The sequence below is a fragment of the Fusarium proliferatum genome (assembly GCF_900067095.1).
Source record: "Fusarium proliferatum ET1 genome assembly, contig: FPRO_scaffold002, whole genome shotgun sequence".
In the NCBI taxonomy this organism is placed as follows: Eukaryota; Fungi; Ascomycota; class Sordariomycetes; order Hypocreales; family Nectriaceae; genus Fusarium; species Fusarium proliferatum.
Window position 1 is genome coordinate 1,667,763 of NW_022194791.1, and position 18,378 is coordinate 1,686,140.

Below are 18,378 nucleotides of genomic sequence, written 5' to 3' on the forward strand. Positions count from 1 at the left end.
CTCGAAGTTGGTGGAAGCTCATAATTAAGCAATGCTCATGCAAGACATTCGGGAGAAAGGGCCATAGTAGTTGAAGTATAGTAGGGGGAATATAGAACTGCTTCCAAAGTCGGAAAATGCGTAAACAGACTTATTTTACATGCATCATCTCCTGTAAAAGGTATAATTTCAGGCTTATATGTCTGGAAGGTGCTTGAATCTTGACCCGGGTTGAAAAAAACATACAGCTAAGCAAGGTCTAGCAGGCTTTGTAGGCATTGCATATTATCTCCGATCATGACTTTGCTTTCGCCACTATTTTGGAAATGATAGAGGGAACTCTTAATGACGCTTAGAATATTCACTTTAATTAGTGTTATTCAGAACTTTAAGGAGTCGGTTGCAAATATGGACGGGCTGAATACCTTGATCTTGAGGCTTTACGAGGTCCCGTATGGAAGTTAAGGATGTCAGATGCAGGTAAGAATAGCCCAAGACCCATTTCCATCCATAAAATATGCCTGTAGTCCTACAAATAAACGAGTTCTGAATCAAAGGCCAATAATGCTCGATGGTCTTTGCTTTTGAGCTTTTTCAAAGGCTGTACTTTTCACTCTACCTCAGATTTCGTATTAAAATATAATAGCAGGTGTATGAATCTAACAGGCCATATGAGATTATAAGAGAGAAAGAATAAGCCCAAGACATATGCTTCAGACCCCTGATATTTGTTTTAAGATCTAGTTATGGGTCAATACGAATTCGAGGCCATGAAAGCTCAGGGCGAAGTTATGATGATATTGCATCAAGAAGATTTCATTCATACAGGAAATCATACCTTCCTACTTAGTCTCAACTGGTGGTACCAACGAGAGAGATAAAGAATCTTTACTGAAAATAAGACAACCCAATCTTGAACTGACTTGATATGATGAGGTTGAATCTATAAGTCGGAGGAAGCTCGGGACAGGAGCTGAAGACGATGAAATTAAGCGATTGGTCCGTGCGCCATCGTCATTGTTTATCAACTTTCGCGCTCCGCATCATCAAGCGGAATCAAAACAATCCAAAGCCGCTTATGATACCTGGCCCATGACTAATTCAAGGACAATCATCCATAACTTATGGCGACCAGCAACTTGATAAGCCACTGAAAACAGGACTGTACTGTAACCCATATTCGTATCAACAGCCTGCCCTACGAGCAACCACCAGAAACTCCACGGTAGTCATCATGGCCGCCAGCAACCTCTCGACATACTCCGATTGCGTCTCTTCTCTCCGCACCTCCCTCAAATTCCTCGAATCATCGGTTGAGACTCTTGATAATGGCGTATCCGATTTTCCCCGTCTAGTCAACGTCCTCAAGACCGTCCGCGTAAGTCTCTCCACTCACCTTACGCTGCCTCTACTTACACCTCGTAGCACTATGAACTCATTCCGCAACCCACTCTCGCTGCAGCTGAAGCTTCATTACGTGATGAAATCGGACCATATATAGCTCTTCTCCTTGCCCGCGCAGACTCCCAGATCGAGCGTCAGGAGCGTCGCATTGAAACACTCAAAGCCCGCACAGAGCTTCAGCAGGGTCGTTTGTCCCGCCCAGATGATGATTACGACGAATACGGTGGAAAGTCTAAGAAGCAGAGAACCGGGAGTCGTAAGTTGACTGCAGAGGAAAAGCTCCGCGCGCGAGCAGTTCGGCAGCGTAAGGAGGCTCTGCGTTATGGTGTCGAGAGATTGGAGCTGGAGGTGTTGCAGAAGGAGAGGGAGCTCAGGAAGAGATTGGAGGGATGAGAAGCGAACTGGAAATGAAACCGCACTGAACGACAAACGGAGAAACAACTCAACAGAGGCAATATGGAGAAGGCCCTTTGATGCAACGGAACCTCTATTACGAGACGTCGCACACATCAATGAGCAAGCCAGGTGGGATCGGCACCAGGCATATATGCTGGCTTCTTCAACCTATCGAACTATGCCAATCCTCCTCAGTGACAAATACGGAAACCAGCCGGAGGATTATACGCTGAGTTCATCTTGGCAAGTGTTTAACTTGAACACGACACAAGCCCCGTAACTGAGTATTGTCTAGTCTCATGTAGGCTAGATTCGACATGTTAGCGATACCCATTTTCCCCAAGAACTGCTACGCGTTCCTGAGTAAAACCTTAACACCACATGCATTGGTTTCCATGGTTCTTGGATGGCCCCGCCACTTGCAGATCCTAAATTTAGACTCAGCCCAACTCACAATTGATCAACTCGAGAATTCAGCCTGCATTCCAATAATCATCGTGTTCACTAGTCCAAGGGATACCTTGTCCCTTGTCGTTGTAACTACAGCTTGCTTGGTACTGTTCATATCTGCACCTGGCCAACCCAGATCCATTGACAAAATACAACCCCTTCCACACAAAGCCCAGCCTGCTCGCAGGTCTACGAGCACGTTTCCTCGTAAACTCAGGCCCACAGCCACATCGGGTCGTCGGGCGTTATGCCACTTCGCCAGAGGGTAAGAAACCTGATTCGAATCAAATCTCGCGGGTTTCCCGAGGGTAATAGATAAAGCGAAGAACAACAATAAGTGGGGACAATAGAAAAGAAGACATTCAAAGTGAAAAGAACAGCCTAGTTGCAGGCGCCGTGGTCCGAGGTATAACACAAGGGGGTTTTTCGTCCCAAATATACTCCATCCAACATATTTCCCATCCCAGTGCAGAAACCAAATCGCCGAGTCGTAACTCTAAAAACGTTAAAATGCGACAAACAATGAACGAGCAGCCCGTACGTGGGTCTGACGGTGTTCGACGGGCGATATATCGCAAATCGCCGAACGGGTATCCCAGGGAATCCATGCATGGATCGTTGCTCATAACAGGATGAGGTAGTTGCTGGGCGCAATACCCGTCTCGCCGCTCTCTTTGCGCGCTTGCCACCACCTTCCGCTAACATCCGACACTTCGAGGATCTCGTGCTTGGAGAATGAAATTTCATTGGCGTCATCCGGGTTGGCCTCGTAGCTGTAGATGGCCTTTGCCCTATAGGGATATTCAGTTGGTGGCACGACCTCGGTGTCGTTGCCGGGAGAGTTGTTTGGCTTGGCTTGCGGTGGTTGTTGTTGCATGACTGAGTTGGTGAAGCTTTGGGGAACTGCCGATCCGCGTGCTCCTCCGACTTGCGAGATACCTCCCACAGGCGATGGGTTTTCAAAACCATTAAGCTGAGCAGAAGTGTACATCTGAGGGGGCTGGACCGAGTTGGATGTCTCAGGGCGACCACCGTAAGCGTTCATAGTAGATCGATGAATCGTAGTGGATTCTTTGGCGAGGGCGAATGAGTCAAGGAAAGCTCGAGGAGTTGAAGAGGGACTGGATCCAAAGTAAAACGTCCAAATGACCTAACTTGCTATTAGATTTACGCCTGAAGTCAATCTGGAATGCAACTCACGATAACCATAGCCAGCAGAATAAAGCCAGCAGAGGCAGCCTCACGGGCGCCGCTGTTAGAGTAAAGGAGCTGGTTAATTCCGGATGAAACAAGGACAATTCCGGCTGCGAGATAGCCAGTCACAGCAACGTGGTAGGTGTGAACTGCATCGCTTCCAATGACGACGAAGACGCCAACAATGAGGCATAGACAGTAGATACAGCTCCACCACACGAAAGTTGGGAAAGGGTCGTTCTTTGCAAGATCCGCATCGCTATTTTGTTGTACCCGTCCAATAATACAAGAGACAAAGGTGATAAACCAGGCGAGCTGCAAAGGTCAATTAGTTGGAGGGCTGTGGCAGAGCGTGAGAGGAACGCACCGTGCTAATGGAGAGCGTGGCCAAGGCGAAGGGGTCGCCGAGGATGTTGCTCATCTGAATGCCCTTGCGCTGGCCATACATTCTTGAGTGATCCATTTTCTGAAGCGAGGGAGAGTTGAGAGAATACGATGGCATAAGGAGCAACGGTGTCGAACGAGCTGGCGATCGAGGCTGATGCTAGAGTGAGGGCACGCGCTTTCTTCGTTGGTGATGGTCGGTTAACAAACAGGCGTAAGCAGAGTCGATTGCTACCGGAGCATTCGTCAGAAGAAGAACGATGTAAAGGCGAAGAGGCTGTGCCGGAATCGATGCAATTCGTTGCTGTGCTATGCAGAGCCAAGCGAAGCGAAACAGTGTCGATCGTTTGCAGGATTTCGATTGGCGTAAGACGAGCGGGAGGTCGCGACAGAGGAGGAAAGTCGAATGACAGGAAATACGTAGGTAATAATAGAAGATGGAAAAGAAAGGAGTGGAATGACCCAAGCCTGTGGTTGCGATAGAATATTACCTCAGGTGAGTGGATTCAGTGGGAGGAAAAAGAAGAAAAGAAGGAGAGGGCGGAAATGATTGAATTGAATTGAACGGACGGTTTGAAATGGGAAGAGAATGGACAGATTGGATGGATGAGCGGGATGCGCTGGTGAGAGAAGGGGGAAAATGCAGGGGGGCAGTCCAGTCCAGTTCAGTTCTAGACCAGGGACCTATTTCAACGGGCACACACAGAACCTTAGGTAGGTTCAGTACGCGCGAGATAGTGGATATTGCGACGTGAACAAAGTTGTGAGGAGCCCAAGTCGGTAAAAGTGGTCGAGGAAATAAAATAACAATAACAATAGCCCGCTCGTGCAACTCATGCAAGACACAGCACAAATGCGCGCGGCTGTAATGGGGAACAACAAGTGGCGGTTCTGTGCTGAATGAAAGCCACTGCCACCCCAATGAGTGCTGCACGGTAACCAGCCCGACCAGTAATGAGGTGCCGCCGTGTGTAGCGTCGCAGCGGCAGACTGACGCGGTCACAGTCAGACGGGAAGGGCACAATTTCAGGGGAAGGGGAGACGAGGGCAGTCTTGGCCCTTCCGGTTCGTATTAAGTCCGCGTGACGAATTGAAGAGGGAGGTATATCAATCAATGATATGGAAATGAGTGAATTTGGTGGTTGTCAGGAAAAGAACTCGTCGAAAGGAAAAGACGATGAGATTCCGGGCAGGAACCGATGGAAAGCTAATATGGCCGTCCAGTGGATGTCGCTCAGGTTCAGGGCCTCAAATCCACTACCTACAGAGTTCCCCGGCTGTGGGAAATGAAAGGCAGACGATAGTTCCGAGTGCTCTGAGCAAATCAAATCTCGCCCTACCCTTGTTAAACGTGGCGCTTCGTCTGCTCGTTGGCTCGGGCCCAAGTTCTGGGATCTGGAGAAGCTGTCGTGGCCGTGACAGGGTGGATCTTGCGAAGAGGGAGAGAAGTCGGACAACTTTAGCAAGCCGAGTCCGTGGTTGGATTAGAGACGATAGAGAGCAGTTGTTTCGTTTCAATGTCTTGCTTGTGGGCGATGGTTTATTGGCATCGATATTCGTTCCAGTGCCTTCAATATTCATCAAGATGAGAAATGGGAGCAGCCAAACCTGGTGTAGAGTGCAGGCAGCCTTCAACTTATTCTGGCACGTTCAGCTGCTACCACCCACCCAGGCTCTCGCAGGAATGGATGATACTGTGACTGTTGTCCAGTGAAGGTTAGAGTACACACTGTCTTGGAAACCCCAACCTACCCCAGCCGACATCATCAAGTTGACGGCGCCCTGGACAGGAATTCTACCTGACTCGTCTCAAAAGCAGTCAGCCCAGTCTAAACATACTGTGGCTGCAGAACACTTCAATCCACGGCAGCACCGTTCATGTGCTGTTGCAAATTGGCCTATTCTACCCCCGTCTTGTTTGAGGTTCGACTAGGGTCAAGTCTAATGCGGGCTATTGGCTGGTCGTGAGGCCTTGACTCCATTGCGGCAGTTTCATCGATACCATCTGGTTAAGCACAGGGCCAGATTTCATGAATTCTGGGCATATACATACAAGAGAAAATGTTGACAACCTAAGAGGCAGATCAGCTCAGCTCAGAGGAGGCTCGCGTGCGCCTTCTTAAAAGATGCAAGACATTGGATCTTTCTTATCATCGAGTGGCTGGTGTTTAACTCGAATAAAGCACTAATTTGAAACATTGACTACGCTCTGCCTCGTGACAACCGTTCAAATGTGGTAGATTTTTTCGGGCCGTCTTAACATAGAAGTTGAACTTTCAATTCAATGTTGTCCGAGCGTCTTCTTCTCAAGAAGATCTGATATTTGATGCCTTGCAATTGCTTGCATCAGACCCCAGCGACAGCGGATCGTTCTAAACCAGTTCCGTTAGATCGGCACAGCTAATCGCTACCGTTGCGGATCTATCATCTTTTGTCGATGGACTTTGTCCTTTCATGAAAGCGTCACGAGGTGATCAGTTCAACCACTTAGTTTCCTTTTCTTGCTATAATCAAGTTGCAATGCCCTGCTACTTTAGCCCCTGATGTGATACTTGACTGATTCAAACCAGCAGCGCGCCACCTCAGGTATCTTCAATAACGTCAAACCTGAATCTTCAGGTCTGTCCTACACTTAAACCCAACTTGTGACCGGCTGCCTCACTTCCCGCCAAGGGCTCTGACAGGCCCAGTGTCTCGATTCATCCCGTGTTACTCAACTGTGTCGACGAAAACCCACCAAGGGCTTTTCTTTGAAACTTTAGCTGACCCCAGTCACGGGAGGGCATTTACCCCTGGAACCACCAAACTCAACGAACGATGAGCCGCACAGCCGCGGATTTTCCCTTCCGATCGATCTTCATGACGTTCAAAGTCTTACTTTTTCATGTCCATCGACGCGTGGCTTCTCTTTGTCTTGATGATCGGCTCTGCTACAGAGCAGATCGATTGATGACAGCGCAGCATTGTTTGTGGAGCTGCTCCATTTGACCAAAAAGCTTGGGCTGAGCCACAACGGTCGCGTTGCTGATCATCTGGACTTCTTCTCTGGGACTAGTATTTGTCTATCAGGGCCAGTCATAGCCAAGGGTCCTGCGATATCTCTTGCTTTGAGGCTCATCGTATTTGTTGTATGGTGAAGTCTGGCGCCTATAAGAATACTTACACGGTTTGCACTTGTTCCTTAGAGCCGATTACATCCAATGATATGAAACTAATTAAACCACCTAGAGTAGCCTGCAGTTAGCGTCAGGTACGACTCAACGGGCTCAAAGCTTCATATGGATCCACGATCCACGATCCACTATCCATCGTGAGTCGTAGCTTGACAGATACATGTACCAAGAAGCTGCGTAGTATACCTAGCCTACCTTAGTGTTCGTAAGCTGAATGACACGAGAACATGGTAGACAGGAGCTCCAAGCTGGCAATGCCAAAATCCGAGGTTTCCCAAACACACCTGTTACACGGGCTCAAGCTGTTTTCCGCCTTTGACAGTCTTGGTAGCAATGATCATTAGAAGCTTCACAAAGGATGACGTATGAAATGGCTGCCAAACCAATCGCAAGTCTGTGGACTGTTTCGGTAGAGCAGCTAGAACACATATCTACGAACCTGGAATTCGTTCGAGTTAGAAGACATGTATCATGTCCAAGTGGCGAAACCTCAAGTTCTTTCTTCACCCTCATCCTGTCACTGTGTAGTTCTACATCATCAAAATGCTCTAATGAAGGTCACCACCCGAAATCTCATGTAGTATCACGATTGTCCAAAGGCAGGCTGGTTCAAATACTGCTACTTATCAATTCCGCCATGTGACAGCAAAGCAATATTGAAACACTTGTAGGGTATTTGCGACGCGGCATTGAGCTCTCATTAGTGGGTAATGAAAAAGACTGAAGTTCACTAAGATGTGTATATCTAGGATCTGGATCGTCTTGCACATAAAGCTTCAAAGAGGTCTGATCACGGCGATGGCGACGGACGTGGGCACCAAGTCGGCGTATCAACTTCTGAAACAACCCTCCTACACTTTCTCAGCCCTTGATGGCATTTGCTATCTGCTCAGGCACAAAGACAGTCTTCCATTCATTAGGTACCGAGAACAAAGAATAGTTTCAATGTGATAGCTACGAAAGCGATCGCCAGGACATCCTGGAAGTGGACTACTGCGAAATTAAAGCAAAATGTCGTTGCATTATACAGAAAATGGGCATAAGATTGCCATGTTCATGACCACTGCTCTCGTCCAAGGTTGGTATTGGCATAACTAAAGCGTGGAATACCAAGGACGGTTTCATGGCCCATCGCAGTACATTCATTGCAAAGCGCGAGGAGATCAAGATTCGATATCCCCCTACCGAGATGTCAAGTGCAAATAATGAGTTGATATAGTTCGGCCTCACTTGTAACCATGTCCCCCACAGCTCCGTGACAGACTAGCTTTGAAAAAGAGGTCAACAAAAACAAATAGCTAATATTTGATTTACCAATATTGAACTTCAATGCACTGTTGAGTGGATGTATTGGGTCACTGGGGCAGGTTATAGGTTGCGCTGTATATAGTTTTACTTGCCCAGAACCACCCAACATCTAAATCAACCAATTCCTTAATTTCAAGGGTATCTTTGAACCTGTTTTCATAGCTCTTCTCCAGCCTCCAACTCTCGCTCTGCCCTCCTCACCTGGCGCTCAACATCCTTCACTCGAGATTCGAGGCTGGCCATCGCTTTCGAGTTACTAAGGATACCGGTTTCGTACCAGGAACGAACTGCGATCTCGCTCCTTTGTCGAAGGTCGGCCATCTCAGTAGCTTGTGCGATTTGGGTTGCTTCGATTGCTTTCATTTTATCCTGCAATGCCACAAGCGCTGCGCTATCCGCAGGATCCGGAATCGGACTGTCTTTGATCGCGGTAAGGGACGAGAGAGTCGCAGGAAAGGCGGACGCTGAGGCTAGAACAATGGATTGGAGTGCATCGATGTCCAGCTGCGATGGTGGCTCTGATGGGTCGGACGAATGAAAGAAATCGGGGTGAGCTCTGTCTAACAGGGGTTCAGTATGGATTGAAACTTCAAGATAAATATGCCTGATACATACAGATCCTCATGAGCTCGTGGTAAACGCGGATATCGGACAGGAGCATCGAGAAACGTCGCTCGAGCTTGTTGAGCTGGCTAGCCGCCGACTGGTCTTGGGCCAGTGCAGGTGATTGGTTCTGGCCATAGAGGAGATGCTCGATTCGGAGAAGCCGTGATTCCAATAGATCGAGCGTAGAAAGAGTTGTTTCGTCCATATTGGTGGCCATCGTGACAGCGAGCGCCTGGGACCTGGAAGCGCGGGACCCAAGGGTACAGTACTTTGTAGCTACGCTTGAGGAATGACGGCGAGGTGGATGCGATGTGGGTCAGGAGCCCATTATTGATCAAGAACAGCCATCTCACGAGGCACAAGAGAACGCATACTGGGGACAAGCCCTATAGTGTGACATTTGCGGTCGGTCAGAGCTGGTCGTGTCAGGACCCATAAATGCCGAGCTTCTTAAAGTGGGTTGGATCATGAACTTGTGAGACCTGGAGAGTGAATCATGGTCTTCGTTGGCACATATTTTGCTCAGAGAATAAAGAAGAATGGAAAATTACATTGTTGAGATTTGATAGTCAATCTACTAATACAAGATATGCAAACTTCTTAAATGATAAGCCACTACTCTTTATCATGAGGTCGTTGCAGAAGTATGAGTTATGCTATGCGTCTCATGTCCCCGGAAAGCCCTGAAGCTATTCCCCAGATTAGGATCATGGCTTGTCAGAAAGTCCGATGATTCGCCAAATCACCATCTTGGCGCGCGCTCATTGGACGTGCGGGTTCGGCATAACACTCCGTTTATTTCAACTTGGATCGCAGGACCTTGTCAGGAATTCGTGTCTCCTGATTGCTTCTTCTTCCTCCTGCATCTCAAACATCCACAACAACCTCGCTGGCACTTTGCTCGTGACTTACCGTTTTGGTCTGTTGTGATCGAACGGTAGTGTTGAACTGTTTGTTCGCCAGGGGCCTTTGTGCCGCGGACGGTGCAGTATCAGCCAGTGGGTTGACGCAATAAGGTCTAGGGCTGCTGGCCTACCAGCCTTTCCGCCTCGTGCCTAGTCAGCACCTCAATCGGATCCTAATCCGAGGAACGCATCGATAACGAACATACATACCTCCGACACCTACAACTCTACATTGCAGCAGACAGGCGCACAGCCCGAATACAGCCAGCTTTACCCCTCGCGATCGCGCCGAATCCTCGACGACTCTATCCGCCTTATCGCCGTGTAATGACGAACTACTCTACAATATCTGATGGAAACGCTTCTTTATTTAGAAGTGCCGGCGACATGTCAAGGTGAGGAGACCTCGCCTGCCGACATCGGTTAAGGAAACATCATCGCTGACGAATGCTTTCTCAGACCTCGACGTCGCGGTCATAAGGATGGCGGCCATGGAGGCCAAGCCACTACGATCAGCAGTGTCGTAAACCTGCTAAATACAAGTACGTGCGACATCCTCTTTCTCTTTGGGCGCCTGCTGACAGAGGATGCGCAGTTGTTGGAGCTGGCACTCTTGCCATGCCCTCAGTTATGTCACATATGGGTATCATGTTGGGAGTGGTGCTGATACTGTGGTCTGGATTGACTGCCGCTTTCGGTCTTTACCTACAATCTCGATGCGCTCGATATCTCGACCGAGGAACCTCTTCTTTCTTCGCCCTATCGCAAATCACCTATCCCAACGCCGCCGTTATATTCGATGCTGCGATTGCGATCAAGTGCTTCGGAGTTGGCGTGTCTTACATGATTATCATTGGAGACCTTATGCCTGGTGTGGTATTGGGCTTCCTTAGCAACGCTAATAGCGCTCCGTATCTGGTCGACCGGAACTTTTGGATCACCGCGTTTATGCTTATTATCATTCCTCTAAGCTTTTTGAGGAGGCTGGACTCACTGAAGTACACTAGCATTGTTGCGTTAGTCTCCATCGGATATCTAATTGTCTTGGTGATCTATCACTTTGCATCCGACAAGCACGCCGACCCTGGTAGTATCAGAGTGATCCAGTGGGGCGGAGCCATCGAGACATTGAGCGCTCTACCAGTCGTTGTGTTTGCATATACTTGCCATCAGAACGTATGTCAAAATTCTGCAAGTTCATGATCCAGCTAACACAGTTAGATGTTCTCCATTCTCAACGAGCTGAAGGATAACTCACCGTCAAGCATTATTGGAGTTGTTGGCACAAGCATTGGCTCTGCTGCGTCAATTTATATTGTCGTGGCTATTACCGGTTACCTCACATTTGGCAATGCTGTTGTGGGAAACATAGTCTCGATGTGTAAGTTTCAACCCCTCCCCATACTTGCATAAGCTCACCAAGGCAGATCCTACTGGAGCTGCTTCAACAATCGGAAAAGCCGCTATTGTTGTACTAGTCACTTTCTCCGTTCCATTGCAGGTTCACCCATGCCGAGCTTCACTAGATGCTGTATTGAAATGGCGACCGAACCGCAACTCGTCGAACAACGGACGAACCGCAGCACCATTGCTCCCAGCATCCCCGGCCGGCGATCATGGAAGCACTGGCCCGATGTCTGACCTTCGGTTTGCTGTGATCACTACTTTCATTCTCACCTTCGCCTATATGACTGCTCTCTCAGTCACTAGTCTTGATCGTGTCCTAGCCTTCGTTGGCAGCACTGGATCAACTTCTATTAGCTTTATTCTCCCTGGTCTTTTTTACTATAAGATCAGTAACCCAGATAGCATACACCACCAACGACTGGCCAAGGAAGACGATGATATGGATGAGGACACACCTACCTCAGATGTTGAGGAGTCCGCTGCACTGGCTCAGAGCACAACTAGTGTTCGCAGTGGTGTGAGCATCGCTAGCAATGCCAGCACCCGCAGCAACCGAAACTCGTGGCGTTGGAGACGCAAGTGGCGATGGGATCTCGAGCACATCGAACATCACCATCTGCGTAGACTCGCCCTCGCACTGGCGATATACGGATCCGTCGTCATGACCGTGTGTCTTGTTCTGAACATTTTCTTTGCTGTCACTCATTAATTGTATCATTTTCTCTTACGGCCTCATGGATGACAAATGCTGGATACAGGCGTTGTTAGAAGGAGCACATGATGTTTTTTTCAGCGTTTCAACTTCAATAGATGGCTTAAACTTAGTTAGACAAGGTATTGTAGCGCTTCAATACAATTACAATAGCGAAAAAAATGGATTGGCCGTCGTGATGTGAACCCTTCCAACAAATATCATACAGACTTCTCTAGTTGCTGGACAATTCTTTGATCCGAGACCCTGTGCAAGCCCCAATGTTTCTTGATGTGGCTCTTGGTTTTTGGGCTCCCATCTGACTGAACTTCGTGATGTCGTCCTGGAACCAACGCCCATCGATGCCTTTTCGTACATATCATACAGCCCCCGAGCCACTCATCGAATTCTGACCTTCTCCTGGTCTATGACACCCTTTGTGTTGTCTTGTTTGGGGCCAAATTGCTTCTTTGGTAGAATACCCACCATAGAAAGTAACCTCCAGGCTGTGTCTGTGGGCTGTGCACCAACGCCGATCCAGTATCTCGCGCGTTGACTATCGAGCTTGATATCCTTATGAAGCTTTCCGGATGTGTCGTAAGGGTCGGGTTTAGGAATTGGGTCGTATGTGCCAATGACCTCCAGCGGGCGGGAGTTACGAGCCGTCCTAGATACCTGTTAATGATGCGGTCAATTGTGACATATATCACGGGCTGACGGACCGGGCGTGGGCAATAACAATATTGTAGAAGGGTTGGTTTCGACGCCCAAATCGGGCGAGGCGGATCTTGACAACCATGGCGGCGATATGGGGAACTTGAGGACCACGAATTAAAGCAATTACCAAGTTGTTTGCTGCTATTCTGAAGGCTGTCAAATTCGACACGGAGCCGGGGGCTATTTTCGCCGATGTGGCTTGCATCATACGGAAGATGGTGGGTCGACCGGGAATAGTGTGGCTACCTAGGCACCTATCCACATGGAGTTCCAACGGCGGCTGATGAAGCAGCTCTTGCCGAGTGATGTCAGTCCGTAACTTCCTGGACATTTCAACCATTCCTGACTGACGACATTTTCGAATTCACCCAACTTTTCCATCTCTCAGACCCATACGGAATCTAGTTTCCGCTAAGACTTTTGCGAGGATTCATCGATCATTATCAAAAACGCAATATTCAAAGGCATCATGGCGATCAAGGCAAGTCACAAGTGCTCTCATTGTCACTCTACAATCATTCACTGACCGTTTCAGACCCTCGGAGCCAAGGCTGCTGCTGCTCTTGATCAGGAGCTTATGAGCACTGGAGCGTTCTCTATTGATCAGCTCATGGAGCTCGCTGGGCTTGCTGTTTCTCAAGCTGGTTAGTGATTTTACCTCACTTGAGCCCCCTAAGATTTCACTTTGGTCTCACAAAGCCCATGTCATTTCTCATGACGATGAACTGCTAACATAATAAGTCTACCGCCTCCAGCCTCTCGAGAGTGGCCGCAGGATCCTTGTTGCCTGTGGTCCTGGAAACAACGGTTGGTGTTTTCTGCTTACCTGCTTGTAACAAGAATGCTCACTAACAGCATCAGGTGGTGACGGGCTAGTCGCTGCTCGCCATCTTTGTCAGTATGGATACAGCCCGAGTGTCTTCTATCCCAAACGAAGCAAGAATGATCTCTATCAAGTAGGTTTACCAAGAAAATCCGGGTTTCACAATTTTTTCACCATGAAAGTCGCATGACGTTTTGTTCGTAACATTGCTGCGATCTTGTTGCTACGTGCTTCTCACAATTATTTTGTCGGTTTTCTACCAGTACTACGGGAGTCGTTGAATGGTAACAACCGGTGCACCGGAAAATCGGTATACCCAACCTCTCAAACACGTCTCGTCTCGATTCCATATCCGAAAGCTGAATAGTTGCTGATACTGCTCCCAGCGACTCGCAAAACAACTTGAAGATCTTGGGGTTCCTTTCGTCAATGACTTCCCCTTGGCGCTGAACTCGACGGATCATGTTGTCGACGCGATATTCGGTTTGTACTTGTACTTTTTCGATAGCGACAGTCTTTGACCGTTCAACTAGGTTTCAGCTTTTCAGGAGAAGTTCGAGAACCATTTCCTGCTGTGATTCAAGCTCTTCAGGACACAAAGCTCCCAGTCACAGCAGTTGATGCCCCTTCATCCTGGGATATCGAAGATGGTCCACCGAAGTCGGGACTCGGCAGTTCCTTCATGCCTACAGCACTTATTAGCCTAACGGCACCAAAGCCACTAGTGAAGCATTTCAAAGGTCGACACTTTATTGGCGGGCGGTACGCACCAGTCAATAACACTGTCTCAGCTCTCAAGGCAACTAACCTCCAGCATAGGTTTGTGACTCCATCCATCGCAAAGAAATATGACTTCGAGGTCCCAGGGTACAAAGGAGTCGACCAGGTCGTGGAGGTTGAAGTAGCTGGACAGAAGCTCTGAGAGTCATGGCTGGGATAATGGCGGATCGGAAAGAGGAAGTATGCAGTAACTACCCCTTGTTCGAGATTTTGAATATATAACAGGCGTTTTACATGACCCGACAGCCTCCTCTCAGACTATTCGGACAAACTGGGCTTGGGCACTGTCCGTCACGCATACCATTCCGAAGAAAAAGCAGGCCTTGTGGGCATACAAGCAATGGCGGGTGGAAGAAGTGGCAGAATTCAACATAAACCAGATAATCTTTCCCGCAGACGTGGCATGCAGCCGAATGCTGCGTGCACATTTATCGTGAGCTCGAGCTTGTTCTTAAACTTCGAGTGGTTGATGATCGAAGTCGACGATTGAGAAAGGGGAGGCTCGCACGAACGACATGGACAACGATGTTGAAACGTTTAAGGTGGCGCATGAATGTGTAAGTAGGGACAAGTTGACAATTACCACAGACAAAAGATACTGGTGATCAATTCTCAGGAGTCGTTGCAAAATAACTGTCTGGCAGTAACCGGATAGGGCTGATATAAAGAGTGTGGCGTCGAAACAAACGTGCCGTCTAAGAAAGTACAGTACTGTGAAGACGTGGTTGCCACCGAGGCCCAGTGTGTCCAGTATATCCAGGGGGGGCTTCAGGGGGTTACAGGTACCCAACCGGAGCTTAAAAAGGCGAGAAGACGAGTCCACGTCAGGTTGGTTGTCTCGGCCCCGAGCGACGTTACCTGGAGGGCTCGTGGCAAAAGAGGGACATGGTGACGGGCGGATGGTACCGCACGAAATAGAAAAGGGAACAAGAGCATGCGACCACGAGGCATTTTGAAGAAGGAGATATTAAAACCCTGTGCGTCCGCCGAGCAGCGACTTTTGGTGGAAAACACTACCTCACCTTTACGCTTGTCTGATGAGCACCGTCAAGCACCCGGAGCTTTTGCTCCTTGACCCGCACGGTAGGCAGGGGGCGGTAATGCAGCGCTTACAAAACGTACTGTATGGATAAACGAACCTCAAACAGGGCCCACCTTTCTTACATGAGAGCACGAGTTTCTTCATGAACCAACTCGAAGGGTACATATCCATGACTTGACTCGCGATCCCCATTCACGTTTTAAGCAGAATTGGAATCGGTATTGGAACTGACGCTGGCGCTGGCGCTGACACTGAGATCGGCCGACCGACTGAACCGAACCGCTGATGCGCCCAGCCTGAAAGATCGGACGTGTCTCTCCGTCACACTCGCGCCATCGATTCGCAACTGGAGACATCCATTCTCAGACAGCATAAGGCTCCAGAAAACCCAGCGCCTCGCAGGGTTCAGGCTCGGGCATTCTGCAACCCGGAATCGGTACGGGAGCTTCGGACGGCACCGTTGGCTAGCGGACTTGTTTGCGTATACAATATGTCACATAGCAAGTCTTGCACATATATGTGGTTAAACAGTTACAGGGCAGACTGATTAATACCATTTCCGAGACTCTGGTATTTGATTTGGGGTTGGCCCGAGCTAGGGATCCCGACGCTACCACCGTCAGGGTCCTTGTTGTGGCCCGCGATCTCGGGACCCACGATCGTGAATGGAGTATTATTCTGGTAGATCGAACGGCGTCACGTCATGACATCGACTTTACTGGCCGGTCTAATCAAACGTCAGTGTGGCCGGAATACCCTCTCTTCAATCCACCTCAAACTAGCTGAAAACACTCAAAAAATGCTTTTGTTTGCTGCACAGTATTCGGTTTGTGGGACGAACACGTGCCTGCTTCAATTCAGCTACACCACAGTCCAGGGTCATGTGTATGGATCAGAACAGGGATTAAGTTCCCGAATGTTTAAAGCTGCCTCTGATTGCATCTCTCGAAAAACCGTGTGTGTCATTTGGGGATTACCCCTGCACCCTTGTTGAAATGCAGAAGTAGTGGCATCTCCGGTCAGCTTGTCAGCCACGTACCGGAACCCCGGCCGCGGGGTCTAGACCATCAAGATAACATGGCCATGCAGCTCGTTGCCCGATCATGAAAGTCTGCAGAATGCAACTATCTGGTCTCCAGATCGGAAGGAAACCATAGGACGTTCAAGACAGCCTCGGTCGACGCAATGAGATGGACTCGGTGTCACCGTAAGTGACACATTTCTTTTATCACCTGGTTAGGTTCGGCAGTGGTGAACGGATGGCTGGTGGGCCATGCTGTGGCGTAGCTGCTGTCGACATCTCATCAGTTATGTTCTCGAAGTCAATTGGGCCAGAGCCTGGAAGCAATTGCAAAATGATAGAGCTGCATATTGAAGATCTTGCTCTTTTGGGGCCACCACTACCAAGTTCGACAAGCGCAGAACCACCTTCAGCCACCAACAGGGGTAAACTTGAATGAGTTGCAACGGGTTGGAGAACGGATGTTAGTGGCAAGCACTTTCGCGGCTCGTTGCTCAAAATTCGATGCATCAGTTGTTAGGGCTCGGATTGGCTTCAGTTTGCTTTTGTGTTCACGGCACGGATACAAGACGGAATTGGGGGTCACCTAAGGGACCCCTGTTTACTAATTGGGGGGGTGAAACATCAGCAGCTGTTAAGTTTTTGCCCCAGACACTTTCAGGTTTGGGGTTGGGCTTGAATTCTTTGCAAAAGCATCCGGAGACTGACAGACAGCTAGCCCTCAGGGAGCAAGAAAACACGGAACCTTAACATAAAATGTCAAAATAAACTAAGTAAATGATATCATAAACTCATACTAACTTTAGGCTGAATTTATGCTAACTTACCTTAAGTCTTTTTGTCAGTTGGGGTCGAGGTCCTGAGTTTTCTTTCCTCCGCCTAGCTAGCCTAGGCACCCACAGAAGCAGGGGAACAGCGGCTAAGCGGTGTGTGATCTACGACAAACCGGAAGGATTCCTCATCATGCCAATGGCCAAATTTTATGTGCATCGCTTCAATGAGGCTGATCCACGGCTCAAGTGCCCTCAGCGGTCAGGTCAGGCCAAGGCAAGTTAAGTCAAGTCCCGTCGGGGACGGTCTTCTGGGGTGGATCATGACATTGAGAATGGAGGTTGCACTGCAAAATGATGCATATCAGCTGTGTGATGAGATAAGATGCGATACGATATGAGATTTCCGCACTGCAAGGCGGAAATACGAACATTTTTACAGGGGACTTTTTGCTTACTCCAAGCGGAGAGTTTACTCCTGCGAGTCCAGCGTCCAATCAGGCATCGACAAGGGAAAAAAGCAGCCCGGAGCCATCTCCGGATATTGCAACACATTGCTGCAGACATACTTGACTTTGCAGGGGAAAACAGCCACCTATACCCCCCCCAGTGGCATGGATCTTACAGAAGAGTAGAAATTCATACTGTGCTGTGCTGCTGGTATGCACCAAATGAGGGGAAATGGGCAGTGATGGTGTCGAGATGCCTCATTGACGTCATAGCCTCAACTGCCGTTTGCTAGAAGATTCTACGAAGAACACGATTGTTCTGATCGACTGGAATGCAACGTTCTATTACTTTCGCCGAGGACAGTCAAGATCTGTTGCCACAATGGCTACTGGCTGCGTACGCACGATAGCATTTGACGAACCAGTGAATACGATTGGCCACGGGGCTTACAAGTCTCAGTTCTCAGTTCTCTTACCTAAATTTGGGCAGATATTTCTAATATCTGTCAGGCCACCTGAGGGCCTCCATCGCAGCTATGCCATTCTGAGCATAGAGTCAATCAGCCAGCCATTCTAGCCTGTTCAGCCTCGTTGTCTTTCCAAGAGCGGATGCTTTGGCCCTTCTCGAAGTGACAACTTCTCAATACCTATTGTATTAGGAGTCGAAACTTCTAGTTCCTTCGCTTACAGCAGGGGATACAGCTGTCCCAGGACTAGGTGACTTTGATGGCTTGGGCTTCATCACGGAAGGTGTTGGTAGGGGTACCGGACCTTTCTCAAACAACGGTGTACCTAATCAACAAGCTCCATTAGTCGGCGCCTCTCACGCAGTGGGACTTACACGTTGTAAATTAGAGATAAACTAGTTCGGCAGGAGTT

The 18,378-nt window shown here is 48.8% G+C and overlaps 7 protein-coding genes across 7 annotated transcripts; 3 read left to right on the forward strand and 4 right to left on the reverse strand.

Moving 5' to 3' along the window:
- Nucleotides 1-1,213: 1,213 nt before the first annotated feature.
- On the forward strand, nucleotides 1,214-1,776 carry FPRO_03220 (uncharacterized protein; the record flags this gene model as incomplete). Its single annotated transcript, XM_031226591.1, has 2 exons — nucleotides 1,214-1,357; nucleotides 1,405-1,776. 2 exons carry the CDS (start codon nucleotides 1,214-1,216, stop codon nucleotides 1,774-1,776), a joined length of 516 nt encoding a protein of 171 aa, XP_031077113.1.
- Nucleotides 1,777-2,851: 1,075 nt separating this feature from the next.
- FPRO_03219 (uncharacterized protein) lies at nucleotides 2,852-3,871 on the reverse strand (the record flags this gene model as incomplete). The annotated part of the gene is made up of 3 exons (XM_031226592.1): nucleotides 2,852-3,379; nucleotides 3,430-3,738; nucleotides 3,791-3,871. 3 exons carry the CDS (start codon nucleotides 3,869-3,871, stop codon nucleotides 2,852-2,854), a joined length of 918 nt encoding a protein of 305 aa, XP_031077114.1.
- A 4,573-nt stretch (nucleotides 3,872-8,444) lies between these two features.
- FPRO_03218 (putative RO-10 protein, required for nuclear distribution) lies at nucleotides 8,445-9,111 on the reverse strand (the record flags this gene model as incomplete). The annotated part of the gene is made up of 2 exons (XM_031226593.1): nucleotides 8,445-8,848; nucleotides 8,904-9,111. The coding sequence occupies 2 exons, from the start codon at nucleotides 9,109-9,111 to the stop codon at nucleotides 8,445-8,447; spliced, it is 612 nt and encodes a 203-aa protein (XP_031077115.1).
- Nucleotides 9,112-10,126: 1,015 nt separating this feature from the next.
- On the forward strand, nucleotides 10,127-11,915 carry FPRO_03217 (putative AVT6-involved in amino acid efflux from the vacuole; the record flags this gene model as incomplete). The annotated part of the gene is made up of 5 exons (XM_031226596.1): nucleotides 10,127-10,194; nucleotides 10,259-10,341; nucleotides 10,395-10,975; nucleotides 11,021-11,180; nucleotides 11,227-11,915. The coding sequence occupies 5 exons, from the start codon at nucleotides 10,127-10,129 to the stop codon at nucleotides 11,913-11,915; spliced, it is 1,581 nt and encodes a 526-aa protein (XP_031077116.1).
- A 381-nt stretch (nucleotides 11,916-12,296) lies between these two features.
- Nucleotides 12,297-12,696, reverse strand: FPRO_03216 (putative ribosomal protein S16, mitochondrial; the record flags this gene model as incomplete). The annotated part of the gene is made up of 2 exons (XM_031226597.1): nucleotides 12,297-12,564; nucleotides 12,620-12,696. The coding sequence occupies 2 exons, from the start codon at nucleotides 12,694-12,696 to the stop codon at nucleotides 12,297-12,299; spliced, it is 345 nt and encodes a 114-aa protein (XP_031077117.1).
- Nucleotides 12,697-13,083: 387 nt separating this feature from the next.
- Nucleotides 13,084-14,359, forward strand: FPRO_03215 (uncharacterized protein; the record flags this gene model as incomplete). The annotated part of the gene is made up of 7 exons (XM_031226598.1): nucleotides 13,084-13,095; nucleotides 13,150-13,258; nucleotides 13,356-13,421; nucleotides 13,476-13,570; nucleotides 13,824-13,920; nucleotides 13,971-14,199; nucleotides 14,257-14,359. The coding sequence occupies 7 exons, from the start codon at nucleotides 13,084-13,086 to the stop codon at nucleotides 14,357-14,359; spliced, it is 711 nt and encodes a 236-aa protein (XP_031077118.1).
- FPRO_03214 (uncharacterized protein) lies at nucleotides 14,026-14,366 on the reverse strand (the record flags this gene model as incomplete). The annotated part of the gene is made up of 2 exons (XM_031226599.1): nucleotides 14,026-14,123; nucleotides 14,246-14,366. The coding sequence occupies 2 exons, from the start codon at nucleotides 14,364-14,366 to the stop codon at nucleotides 14,026-14,028; spliced, it is 219 nt and encodes a 72-aa protein (XP_031077119.1).
- Nucleotides 14,367-18,378: the final 4,012 nt, after the last annotated feature.